At 41.0% G+C, this 13,686-nt stretch overlaps 2 protein-coding genes and 2 non-coding genes across 4 annotated transcripts; all 4 read left to right on the top strand.

The window, feature by feature from the left end:
• Positions 1-352: 352 nt before the first annotated feature.
• On the top strand, positions 353-5,775 carry cct6a (chaperonin containing TCP1, subunit 6A (zeta 1)). Its single transcript, XM_004550197.5, has 13 exons — positions 353-591; positions 1,193-1,256; positions 1,871-2,005; positions 2,119-2,292; positions 2,511-2,614; positions 2,701-2,971; positions 3,363-3,445; positions 3,696-3,792; positions 3,904-4,051; positions 4,695-4,828; positions 4,971-5,073; positions 5,238-5,310; positions 5,386-5,775. Exons 1-13 carry the CDS (start codon positions 455-457, stop codon positions 5,456-5,458), a joined length of 1,596 nt encoding a protein of 531 aa, XP_004550254.4. The 5' UTR covers positions 353-454; the 3' UTR covers positions 5,459-5,775.
• LOC111500476 (small nucleolar RNA SNORA22) lies at positions 3,146-3,281 on the top strand. The gene has a single exon (XR_002721124.1). It is a non-coding gene; the product is annotated as a small nucleolar RNA SNORA22 (small nucleolar RNA).
• LOC111500477 (small nucleolar RNA SNORA22) lies at positions 4,456-4,590 on the top strand. Its single transcript, XR_002721125.1, has one exon. It is a non-coding gene; the product is annotated as a small nucleolar RNA SNORA22 (small nucleolar RNA).
• A 954-nt stretch (positions 5,776-6,729) lies between the features above and the next one.
• sumf2 (sulfatase modifying factor 2) lies at positions 6,730-10,388 on the top strand. Its single transcript, XM_004550196.5, has 9 exons — positions 6,730-6,933; positions 7,022-7,169; positions 7,250-7,364; positions 7,623-7,667; positions 8,160-8,310; positions 8,572-8,627; positions 9,576-9,660; positions 9,849-9,990; positions 10,088-10,388. Exons 1-9 carry the CDS (start codon positions 6,891-6,893, stop codon positions 10,188-10,190), a joined length of 888 nt encoding a protein of 295 aa, XP_004550253.2. The 5' UTR covers positions 6,730-6,890; the 3' UTR covers positions 10,191-10,388.
• Positions 10,389-13,686: the final 3,298 nt, after the last annotated feature.

The raw sequence follows: 13,686 nt of genomic DNA, 5'->3' as shown, positions 1-13,686 counted from the left end.
CTGCAAAGTAAGGAGAGGATGGATTCTGTCGGAAATTTTAAATATATATTTTAAATATGTTTCACGCAAAAAGTTATAACTTTTCAGGACATTGTTCACAGTTTCACTGTGATTTGCTTACCGATATTGCCAGTCGGAAAACAAATGATCTGACTTTGCCTTGAAGGTGTTCTAACGTTTCTTTTGGAGAAGCCGAGTAAACCTGACACGATATTCCCATGGGTTCGAAAAATGTAATGACTTTTCTGCACTGATATAAATCATGGTGTGGACCAGTTGTAATAGCTGTAAATGCGGAATGTCCCAGCGTCGGCGTGTCCCCTAAATGCAGCACGAGAACACGTGTTGGAGCCTTCTGGAAAGCGACTCCCCTTTCGAGAGCTTCCGAACCCGAGTAGCGTGGACTCCCTACCGGCGATACTTTTTACTTGTACTTCGCTGGTTGTGCTGCGCTATGGCTGCCGTAAAAGCTCTAAACCCCAAAGCAGAGGTGGCCAGAGCCCAGGCCGCCCTGGCTGTTAACATTAGTGCCGCCCGGGGGCTGCAGGATGTGCTGAGAAGCAACCTGGGACCGAAGGGGACCATGAAAATGTGAGTGCCGCCGGAGCTCTTTGTGCAGCACGCGTGATATGCTAACTCGCTAACGTTAGCAGCAATTCACCGGTTTAGCATTGCAGCCGATAGCGGTATGTCGCCACCAAAGTCTTTGTGCCTGAAAAGTAGAAACCATCCACTCTTTATTACAGAGTACCTGTCCAAAACACACTTAAAATAAACTGAGGCCTGCCATCGCTAAACGGTTAGCGGATTTTCCCGGCACTCGTTGCCCTGCCCAGTCATCGTCATGATCTGACAGCCATAAAGCTAACGTTAGCATGCTAGCTTCAGTCGGTTAGCAGATCATGCCAGTTTACGTTAAAGTCGTAGTACTAAGTATAACGTGTCCACAAGTTTAGCCTTAACGCTAACTAAAGATACTGATGAGCGACTGAATAACTCAGTTACAGGTAGAGATTTGTTTGGGGATTTGTAGATGATGTGAGGAAATGGATAAATAAAAGCTAACAGCCATAATCTGCGAGTTCTTCAGCAGGCAAACAATAATAGGGTGAAAGTTTGCATTATCATAATATAAGCCGCTAGTAGGTAGGGTAACAAATATTAACCCTCTTCTGTCTCTGTGGATCTGCAGGCTGGTGTCTGGTGCAGGAGACATAAAGTTGACCAAAGATGGCAACGTCCTGCTACACGAGATGGTAAGGGACACGATGAGCTGTAAAATGAGGATCTTCTGTCAGTGATGTCATATTAGTACTGTATTGCCTATTTCACAGAGTGACCACACCCTAAATGTTTGTATATGTCTCTTAAGCCTTTGTTCTCACAAACAATGAGTTTAACAGCAGCATGTTATCTGACTGAGCTTTAAATATCTGGATAGATGTGCTTTAGGGTTTGAACTTGATGGCACTTTTTCCACATTTGTCACAGTGCACATTAATAATTTGACAATAATTTGTTAACCATTACAACGTACCTAAATTCTAAAAAATATATTGAACGCAGAAGTCTTTACCAGCTGACCGGGCCACACAACCTGCTATCCTCCTAATGCCATCCCAAGTACAGATTAATGGGAGGGTATCCGGTGTAAAATCTGTGCCTATTCAACTTGTAGATCTGTCCCTTTGGGAAACAAGGGAGCAACTGGAAATACCTTTTTTAGCACTTCAAAGCAAACTTAGTACCTTGTAATGCAACTGAGGATTCATAATAATTAATAATGGATCAGTAGGTTTAGCACTGCTGCCATGAATTACCCATGAATGAGGATTTTCATAAAATTTTTCCCAACCTGTTTCCCTTTCAGCAAATTCAGCACCCTACAGCATCGCTGATTGCCAAGGTTGCCACTGCACAGGATGACATCACAGGAGATGGTACCACCTCCAACGTCCTCATCATTGGTGAACTGCTGAAGCAGGCTGACCTTTACATTTCAGAGGTACAAGATAGTTCACAGTGTGTGTTTGTATTTGGCATGTCAGTCTCTCTAGTGAATGAATTGTTGAGGTATCTTTTTTTTAACCACAACTCCATTTTAATGGTTTGTTGCAGGGTCTTCATCCAAGAATCATTGCCGAGGGCTTTGAGGCAGCAAAAGAGAAATCTTTGGCTGTTCTTGAGGAAGTAAAGGTGACTCGGGAAATGGATAGAGAGACCCTCATTAACGTCGCACGCACCTCCCTCAGAACCAAGGTCCACGCAGAGCTGGCAGACCTGCTCACTGAGGTGAGACATGAGGGAATCGAGCACAAAGCAGATGTTAGATGTTTTTACCTTATAGCCAATTAGTTAGTTTACTTTGACATTTCAAAGTTGCCACAGACCTAAGGGCTTACTTATTCTTGAACCTTTATGGCAGTCTGTAGCTTGTTGTGAGTGCACTTCTCTATTCTCTAATCTTAGCTGTCGCTCATTTAGCTTGTGATCACCTTGTCTGTTTGCAGGCTGTAGTAGATGCTGTGCTCGCCATCGCTAAACCCAATGAACCCACTGACTTGTATATGGTGGAAATCATGGAGATGAAGCACAAGACCGACTGTGATACACAGTAAGTGTAAATACAGAGGTGGAGAGGGGAATAAGACAAGACTGTGCTTAACTGTGAATTCTAAATGCTGATCTGTTATTTCTTAGGCTGATCAGAGGTCTGGTGTTGGACCACGGCGCCCGGCACCCAGACATGAAGAAGAGGGTGGAGGATGCTTACATACTGACGTGCAACGTCTCTTTGGAGTACGAGAAGACCGAGGTCAACTCTGGCTTCTTCTACAAGAGCGCTGATGAGAGGGAGAAGCTCGTGGCTGCAGAAAGGAAGTTCATCGAGGACCGCGTGCAGAAGATTATCGCCTTGAAAAACAAAGTGTGTCCCAATGGGGACAAGGGCTTTGTCGTCATTAACCAGAAGGTATGCTAGAAAATGCGGATGTTAACATAGTTCAAAGGCTAAAGTTTAAAAAAAAAGAATTGTCAAACTCAGTTCAGTCTGGCTTGTACTACTAAAGATACAGGCTCGTAATTTGACTTTGTGTTTTCATATGAACACTAAGCCTTTTGAGACTGGCCCAGCCAATCTGGCTGCATGCACAGCGAACACCCAAGGATGCTATCATGGCTCCCCCTGGTTTTTGTGTCTGTGCTACAGTAACTCTGATCTGTACCTCTGCATTAGGAGAGTCTCTTCCTCCCCTACATGTATTCAGCGGATCAGGATAATCTTTACATCGCTTAGATTTACCGAACTATTTAGTGTAAACTGCAGTCTCAAGCATGTCTTCTTATTTTGTGTGTGTGTTTAGGGTATTGACCCATTCTCCCTGGACGCCCTAGCCAAAGAGGGCATTGTTGGGTTGCGGAGGGCAAAGAGGAGGAACATGGAGAGGTGAGAAAAATATTTTTCAGTGTTATAAATGTTGGTGGTGTTTTATAGTTGAGATGAGCATTACATTACTTAGATAAAAGTTCATAGAAGATTTTTGAATTGTTTGATTTAACATGCTGAGATGAGCTCATGCTTTATGTTTTGAAATTGGCACAGACACACCCGTACAGGTGCTTTACACTACCAGCCGGTGTCAGTCAGTCATATATTAAGAAGCTGAATTACACTCAGTGTGTCGTTCCTGTGACAGGCTCACCCTCGCTTGCGGTGGCATCGCCATGAACTCAGTTGATGACCTCACACCTGAATGCTTGGGACATGCTGGCCTGGTTTATGAACACACACTGGTGAGACTTTTTTTTGGGGGGGGGTCTATTTTTTACCTTTCAGTCCACAAAACTGTGAAATTTAAACTTTTTAAAATTAAAATGATATTAATGCTGCAACCTTGCTTGCAGGGAGAGGAGAAGTACACGTTCATCGAGAAGTGTGGAAACCCTCGCTCAGTTACCCTGCTGGTGAAGGGACCCAACAAACACACCCTCACACAGATCAAAGATGCCGTAAGGGACGGTCTGCGGGCAGTAAAGAACGCTATTGAAGATGGTAAGAGCTGAACATTTCCTCTATGCTTATTTTACTTTTTAAAATCCTTTTACTAAAAAATTATTAACATAAACTTTTGTTGATGATGAATTTCTGCAGTTTTGTTCTATCTGAATTAATCCTACTGGATGCTCTGCTTGACCATTAGTATGGCTTATAAAATGCTACCTTTTTAAACAGATTAACACTTTTTTTTTAATGTCTGTGTGCAGACAAATCAGTGTTTTTAGAATTCTTTAAGCAGAAATTCATTCATGAAACAACACTCTGAAGTCCTTTAAGGCTTTTTCCAAATATTGTGTGGACAAACTGTAGATCAAAATATCCATTTTCTCTTTATGTTGATAACAAGCTGAAATTGAAGGTGGTTAATTTGTCCTTAAGGAAAACAGAACAGGTCTCATTTGCACAGCGAACACCCAGGGATGCTAGTGTGGCTCTCCCTGGTCTCAGTGTCTGTGCTACAATGACTCTGATCTTATCCTCTGCATTAGGAGAGTTTAGTCTCTCCTACATGTATTCAGCTGATCAGAACAAACTCCACTAATTGTTTTAAATATTAGAGCTGTTCCCTCCCCGAGTGGGTTAATTTATATGACACATTTGTTTGCTTTCCTAAATATCTTTATTTTTCTGTCTTCAGGTAGTGTAGTCTCCGGTGCAGGTGCCTTTGAAGTTGCTGTGGCAGACGCTCTGGTAAAACACAAGCCCAATGTGAAAGGCAGAGCCCAGCTGGGAGTCCAGGCATTTGCAGATGCTCTCCTAGTCATCCCTAAGGTAAAGAATAATTCATTTTCTGTCATTTTTATTAACCGAAACCTGGTTTGTTTCTTGCTGCACCATTATTTGTCACCTTCTTATAGTCCATCCTGTATCAAAATTTACTGATGTTTTTAAAATGCCATCTTTCTGTTCTTAGGTTCTGGCCCAGAACTCTGGCTACGACCCACAGGAGACCCTGCTGAAGCTGCAGACAGAGTACAAAGAGTCTGGCCAGCTAGTTGGAGTAGACCTCAGCACAGGTGAGAACCACAGCAGCGATCAGTCAATCCTGAAGTGATTGCATTTTAAAGTTTAGAGTAAAACTCTATAATTGTTGTATTTAGCTATGTGAAGTTATTAAACAGTAACAATTTGGCAGAATTTAAACCTTTTTTTTTTTTAATTCTAACCTTTTGCTTTGCAGGAGAACCAATGGTGGCAGGAGAAGCAGGCGTATGGGATAATTACAGTGTCAAGAAACAGCTTCTTCACTCATGGTGAGACGAAGGAATGTTTTAAATTACCCCGATGTATCGCCCACATGGGTCACTAACACGGGTCTCTGTTCACAGCACGGTGATCGCAAGCAACATCTTGTTGGTGGATGAGATCATGCGAGCTGGAATGTCTTCTCTCAAAGGTTAAAGTCACCTAAAGAAGCTGCAGCTGTTATACTCACAGGGATAGTTGTTTACCTAAAGGTTCAGTCAACGTGTTCCCGCTGTAGGCACTCTGAAGCACCCCCAGTCTGATGGACAGCCCGCTGTAAACATCCACGGCATCCATCGCAGCGCCTGTCAGACATCATTGTCATGCTAGTCATGAGGTTCTTTTTGTTTTCCATGGATTTGTCATCGCCTCCCTCTAAAATGATTGGTTTATTTATGAGATTTTGTTAAAAGCACTGACCTCTGCCTCAGTTTTGTTTCTACCCATTAAAGGTTTTCCTGGCTCCGTAAAAATGTGGTTCTTTGTCGTTGAAGAATTAATCAGTCAAACATATAAAAGTTAACATCTGTGTTTTTTCTGCTCTGAGTCCATGAATGCTTTGGAAGCTCATCAGGAAAAATGTGATCTGTAATGCACAACCAGTGTTGGACCGGAGCATAAGAAATTAAGCAGGTCATCAGTCTCCATCTCCTCTTATCTCTCCCCTTAGCATCCTTCCTGTCACACTGATCCTCTGCATGTGTCCTTTGTGTGCTTCCTCTTGCACTTTTCTACTGTTGTAAATAAGCTCTAGTTTCTAAAGAGTTTTCACGACACACCAAATCAAAACGCAAACACTTCTGAACTTTCTGTATTCACCTGCCTTTTGACATCAAAATGAAGGCTTCACAATAAATGCATCCCAGCAAAAGACCCCAATGAGTAAAACGTCATTGCTCACAAACATTGGGAGATCCCTGAGTTCTTGTAACATTAAAAAAAGTCTATATAATTAAGACATTTTAATTAAAAAGTAAATATGCTTAATAAAGCAGCAGTTCTCAAATTCACATTAAAAAATAGCAAATATCAGATATGTTAGTGGTTCAGTATAACAGAAGTCAAGTGGACAGTGCAGCGCATTAAAAGTGGTGTAATGTGTACTTGGGGTGTTGGGCTGAAATAGCCTATTAACACCAGAGAGCAGATGTACTTGAGAATTGAGAAAGGGTTACACAGATGTGCTGCATGGGAGTAAAACATAACCTGTAACTGTAATTGAGAAGCTGAATCAGTCAGATAGGGTTGAGTACGATTTATATTACACCAGCGCAGAGCATCGGTGTTTACGTCTTACTCGAAATATTTTCCAACGTAATACTCTTCCTGTTATTATTATTATTATTATTAACAATATTAATATTATTCTCAATATTATTAAACTACAAAGCTTTGAGAAAGAGGAAGTATCGCGTGAATTTGAAAAAACGGACGGAACCAATTTTGAGGTGCAACGGTGAAATCTGTCCGATAGAAACGACTAAAAAATGAAATTGAACTTTGAGAAGTTCTCCATTTGAACGTGGTTAAACGTTTAACGTGTATATTTTTGTTTAGACGTGGTTTCAAACCAGTTTTAGCAAAGACGATGGTATTCTGGATGTTTGCTGTGTTTTTACTGACAGGGGCCGGTAAGAGGACTCTTTCTTTCATTTCTGAATTTAACAAAAACATTAACACTTAAATAAATACCCATCGAGGCATGTTTGTTCCTGGCAGCCGCGGAGGAAATGGTGAACATCCCGGGAGGAAAGATGTCAATGGGAACCAGTGCACCCGATGGGAGAGACGGAGAGTCTCCCACCAAGGAGGTCGAGCTTCAGCCTTTTGAAATAGACAGACACCCCGTCACAAACGCCGATTTCAGGTAAATAAGATCTACATTGAAATGAATTAAGGCAGAACTAATGCACTGAAGTCGGTGACTTGTTCATTTATTTGCCACAGAGACTTTGTGAGAGCCCAGAAGTACAAAACTGAAGCCGAGACGTTTGGCTGGAGTTTCGTGTTTCAGGACTTCGTGTCAGAAGAGCTGAAGAGCAAAGTCACTCAGAGAATTGAGGTGCCGAGTTATTTTTCTCTGATTAATAGATCAGATTACCAGCTAGATTACTTATTTCACAATTTTAAGCATACATCTCAGATATGAAGATTTGCTGTTTTTATATGTCTAACGTTAGTGTTGTTCATAATAATTAATGAAACAATTTGTAGGCATCTCAGCATTTAAAGAGATTCTCCACAATAAATAAAATATATAATGTAGAGCTTCTTACTGTTGTAAACAGCTTCTGACCTATTTCCTCATCTTTTCCATCAGTCTGCTCCGTGGTGGCTGCCTATAGAGCGTGTGTTTTGGAGACAGGTGAGTTGCACATTGTGAGTTTGTTCCTATGTTTTTGACAGTTTTTGTTTACACTCACTTATAACATTTTATTAGGTAAACCATGCGAGTACTGAGTCAGACCCCTATTCCTTAAGCACTGCTGAATTCTTTGTGGCACAGATACAAGAAGGTGCTGGAAACATTCCTAGATACTTCGGTCCATGTTGACAGGACAGCATCACACAGCCGCTGCAGATCATCAGCTGCACATCCACAATGCAACTCTTCTGTTGCGTCCACATCCCAAATGTGCTTTATCGTAAATCGACACTTATCAAACCAAACCGCATTTTTCCAGTCTTCTGTTGTCTAACTTTTGCTTTGTTGAGCCCGACCAAATTGTAGTCTCAGTTTCAGTATTCAGAGGTGTTTTTCTTTACACATTTGTTGTAACGAGTGGTTGGTAGAATTATTGTTGCCTTCCTGCCATGCCTACTTTTTTGCCACGCACGTTGACCCTCTACTGTTCAGCCTTCAGGGCCTGGTTCGGGGATTCGAGATCGTCTGGACTTTCCAGTGGTTCAGGTGAGCTGGAATGACGCCCAGGCCTTCTGCAGCTGGAAAAGCAAGAGACTGCCCACGGAGGAGGAGTGGGAGTGGGCTGCACGTGGGGGGCTGCAAGGTATAATGTTTACTGCTATTATAGTCGAGTTTTTGACTTTCACTTCCAGCTGACAACATTTAAGTCACACACAGTGATGTTTCTGCTCAGCAGCTCCTTTGTTATTGTCTCGACAGAGGAACCCAAAACTGCTTTTGTGTTTCAGATTCAGTCAAGTCTTTGTGAAAAATCAGGAAACTAGTTTGAATAATGGACTTTTTCACAAAACTGAAATATAATTTTATTGTTCATCTAATCTCTTTCCTGGCTGTTATGCTGCAGGTTGGACCTACCCATGGGGAAACAAGTTCCAGGCCAACAGAACCAACCTGTGGCAGGTCAGCATGTTGCAGTCATGGTTAGGTCATCATTAGGTCATTAGTATTGTTCTCATGGGAGGCTCTGATTAGGTTTTCACTAATGCTTCTTTAGCCACTGACATTATGTTTTTGTCTTTGTTATTAAGTAAATATATATTGTATATCTGAATACAGAAAAAACCCTCTGTGTTTATGTAAAACAATGTTTTACACTCGCATGTTTTGTTACTGAGGAACAAAACATGCGACTATATTTTAAATTTGTATGGATCCAGAGTTGGGGAGATTAATTTTTGTTGCTAAGACAAGACCAGTGTTGGTCAAGCTTCTTGAAAATAGTAATTAGTTACTAATTACTGATTACTTCTCCAAGAAAGTAATCCCATTAACTTTACTGATTACTTCTTTTCAAAAGTAGTTGGTTACTTTATTACTTAAGTTACTTTAAAAAACATGATACACAACTTGAATACGTTACAAATACGTTATAAAGCTGTATAGGATCCGGGGGCTTCTCTGTGAATTCAACATTCCTGTGGCAGCTTGCCAGGTGCTTGCTCAGATTTAAAGTTAAAGTTTTTGCAGTAGAAAGACGTTTTCTTCCCACGCAAAGAGTACTGTGGACGCCACATGGTCGTACTCAGTACTCAGCTGCAGTCCATGTTATCTGTTGTTGATTGACACACGTCTATTGCTGCCACGGACGTCGCACGCTCGTACGTCATTGTCATAAGACACTCTCACAAACAAAATAATGGTTTAGTAACGCAGTAATGTAGCCTGCTTACGGGTAAGTAGCAGTAATCTAATTACTTTACTCTTTACTTGAAAAAAGTAATCGGATTACGCTTTACTGCCCATCTGTGACTAAGACTCATGTAATTCTTCACTTACTGTATTGTGAGTCTGGACAAACATGGATTTAAAGTGTGGTATTGTGGTAATTCTAGCTTTCGTGTATTTTAGGGATCTTTCCCAGATGGAGACACTGCAGAGGATGGATACCACGGCATCTCTCCTGTTACAGCATACCCTCCCCAGAATAGCTATGGTAATCTTGTTTTAACACACATGTTATCAGCATGATGAAAGAGCTGATTGGTAGCTAAGATGTTTAAGAGGAATATTAACTGTGCATTAAGACTTTACATTTGTGTTTTGAGCTTTTGGAAACATTTGATTTTTCTTCTCACATTTTATGTTGTGAACATTAACACATAATGACAAATCTTCCTCCAGGACTGTATGACATGATGGGAAATACATGGGAGTGGACATCCACACGCTTTTCAGCAGCGAGGCCGATGTACGTGCTGCGCGGTGCCTCCTGGATCGACACAGTGGACGGTTCAGCTAATCACAAGGCTCGAATCACAACCAGGTGAGTTTCTGAGGTAAAAAAACAAAAACAAAAGATAACGTATGTTCAGACCCACCGATTTAATCTTGAGTAAGGCTTACAACTGTGCATCCTGCAGGATGGGCAACACTCCCGACTCTGCTTCTGACAACCTTGGATTCAGATGTGCTGCCAGTGATGGACAGAAGGGCAGGAAGAAAAAAGAAAAAGCAGAACTATAGCCTCAGAGGACAGCAGTGTGGATTTGAGCCAGCAGTGAACAGCCTTTAATAATAAATGTGATGACTTTAAAGTTTACAACAAGATGGAAGCAAAGGACTAAATAAAAATGAGGAAGAAATTCACATTAAACGTGAAGCTAACTATATTTCTCCTGTGGAGAATTTCATAAAGAATAAAGGAAATCTACCATTATGAAACATTTAATAAAAAAATACTTTTTAAAATGATGAAAAAAATAATTTATTGCTATTTTCCAAGAACTTTCTGTTTACCTGTAACAGTAACATCATGCCAGATGCTAAATGATTACACCATGCATTTGCTAAATGATTACACCATGCATTTGCTACTTCGCCTTTAGAGGTCGCCACAGGAGATAAATCTGCCTCCATCTCACCCTATCCCTCACATCTCTCTAAATCTATGAATCTCCCGTCTGGTCTTCCTCTTTTCTTCCTGCCTGGCACCTCCATCTTCAACATTCTTTGTCCAATATATCCACTATTCCTCTTCTGTAAATGTCCAAGCTTGTTATCCTTGCCTCTCAAACCTTTGGCTCCCAAGACACTCAACCTGAGCTCTGATGTACACATTTCTAATCTTGTCAATTCTGGACACTTCCAACATCAATCTAAAATTCTTCAGCTCTCTCAAAACTACTTCCTTCTTTCTAGGCTGGACTGTTGAAATTCCTCGTTTTGCAACCTTGCAGTGTGAGTACTGCGAGATCATGTTTCTCCCCCGTTAGCTTCTCTTCAGTGGATCCCTGTGAATTCCTGAATTTATTCCACATTTATTCTCAAAAGACCTCATTGTACTATATAATCCCCACGGAGCACTGCTGTTTGTGCTCCCTCTGTGCCCCTCTTTTCTCTTTCTCCTCACTGGTCACAGCACATGGCTGCCCATCCCGGAGCTGTTTCTGCTGCGTAGTGCAGGCTTAACTAAAGAGACTTGGTTACATGCCTCTGAACATATCCAGTGAAATGAACAAGTGGGGCACTCTTTGCCAGCATTGGTAGTCTTCCTTCCATGTGGTGGGATGTGTCTTTTGTTGAGCATTTCTATGTGACTGGGTAGTAAATTGGTCCGTTTGTTCAGTCTAGGCTTCTCTAATCCTGTCCTTGGCTTTCTGTTTACTTTCCCATAGTGAGGGTCTGACTGATTGGGCTCATTCTGCTAAACAGACCAGAAATGTTTTGAAAAACTCCACTTTGGTTAAATACAGTAACAGTATAAAGCCATGACCTCTGACTTTGTGATGAAGTGTCTTAGCCCTGACCAAAGAATCAGTTTGAGTCCTGGTTATTCTAATAATCTAATGATATAAAATGGACAAACTGTTATCAAACAGCTTGTGCAGAGGTTGTTTTAAGCTGCATTTCTTGAGGAGGAGAGCAAAGTTAGAGGCAGATGTTAGGATGTCTTGTTACCAAATTCTGAATGACTTTGCAGAAAGTTTTTTTTTTTTTTTAATCTTCCTGGTTAAGAACAGGCTAAATGTCTGTATTAATACCAAAGACCTGGGAGGTCCTTGATTCATTCAGTTGAGGAAAAACAAAAGGTGCTGTACAGTCTGGTATTTGTGCTTCACAAGGCTCCACCCCCTTTATTGAACCTTACCAAAACAGTGAGAATAACTCCAAAATACAGAACAGAGTTAAATGTGTTTCTTTGCTTACTGACTTTCTTTCTGATTGGAACATAATTACACAAGACAAAAATTAAACGCGCAACACTGCTGACATTTTAAAATTGTTTCACTGGAAATACAACAGGGACCGCCCTGCAAATGAATGCATATGAATAGCCTCACATTGTCACAGACCACCTCCACAGGTATTGTCTGACGATGCAGCTTCTTGGAATGCGTTATAATGTGAAGCAATTGTGCACAAATATTTCTGGAGCATGGTGAAGTTTTATTGAATATTTTTGCTTTGATATCAGAACGCAAAGTCATGGGATTATTTCATATACATTAAATACATAATATTAAAAAAATAGAATTGAAAAATCTAAATCTGACATATGTATCAGGGCTCAGGAGGACTTCATTAATAAACGTGGTGACAAAACTTGTTACATCAGTTACAAACAGCAGAAAGCATTCAAAACTTAGTAAATAGCTCTAATTTTCTAAAGCTCAATGAGGATAAAACTGAGATCCTCCTTATTGGCACCAAATCCAACCTTTTGAAGTTGAACCATTTCTCACTCACTATTGATAACTCCACAGTTTTCCCTTCTCCTCGGGTTAAGAGCCTTGGTGTCATCCTAGACAGTTCACTTTCCTATAAATCTCACATCTATAATCTCACCCGTTCTGCCTATTTCCATCTGCCCAACATAAACAGATTACGTCCTTCTCATTCCACCCAGTTTCCGTCCATTCTTGTCCACAGTCTCGTTACATCCCGTATTGACTACTGCAATTCTCATTTGCATGGTCTCCCCCATAAACCCTCCATAAGCTTCAACTGTTTCAGGACTCTGCTGCTCGCATTATCACCAGAACCCCCTCCTACCAGCACATCACCCCTTTTCTTCAGGAACTTCACAGGCTCCCAGTAAAATTCCGGATAATATTCAAACTTCTTCTGCTCACCTTCAAGGCCATTCATAACCTTGCACCTCCTTACCTGTCTGACCTGTTAAGCACTATCTCTTCTGCCCACTCACTTCAATCTTCTTCTTCTATCCAGCTCGCTGTGCCCTCTTTCCGCCTCAGCACCATGGGAAGCAGAGCTTTTAGCTGCTCTGCTCCCAGGCTGTGGAACTCTTTACCCCCAGTTTAAATCTCAACTCAAAACCCATCTGCTCAAATGTGCATTTTCACTGTGAACCCACTGTTTGTTCATTTTATCTTGTGTCTTGAAAGGCAACTTCATAATTAAAATTTATTATTATTATTATTATTGAATAATAATAAGCTGTTCTTAATTCTTTACTCTTTTTGTTTCTGTTTGTGAGAATTAAGCCACATAAAGAGTTAATTAGAAAGCTTTAAATGTGCTGAGGTGCTTTTGATCTGGAGATCAAAAATGCTAAGCTAAGATAACCAATAGCTAGCTGCAACAGGCTCATAGACGGGACTATATGCAGATGGCCTTACAGCTTCTACAGGAAGCAAGTGGATAAGCAGCAGCCAGGTGCTGCTTATCAAATTTACTCGATTAACTAAGTAGGTGTGTGTTAGCTTAATGCTACAATCTTCTTAGGAGTAGATTTCCTAGCAAATTGACCACAAGGTCAGACAATGCAATACTCCGAGATGATACGCAAAAGCAAAGTGCGCTCATCTCAGACTCTACAGGCCTCAGTTAGCATGTTAAATGTTAAGTCCAAGACAGTACAATAAGAAAAATACTGAGCATACATGGCCTGTTTGGAAGGGTTTCCAACCAAATAGAAGATGGGAACACAGCTTAGGTTTGCATTGTTGCATATGAACAAAAGGAAAAATGTCCTTTGAACAGACAAGGTGAAACTGGA

The sequence above is a fragment of the Maylandia zebra genome, linkage group LG10 (genome assembly GCF_041146795.1).
Source record: "Maylandia zebra isolate NMK-2024a linkage group LG10, Mzebra_GT3a, whole genome shotgun sequence".
NCBI classification, from domain to species: Eukaryota; Metazoa; Chordata; class Actinopteri; order Cichliformes; family Cichlidae; genus Maylandia; species Maylandia zebra.
This window is presented reverse-complemented; position numbering and strand designations above follow the sequence as displayed.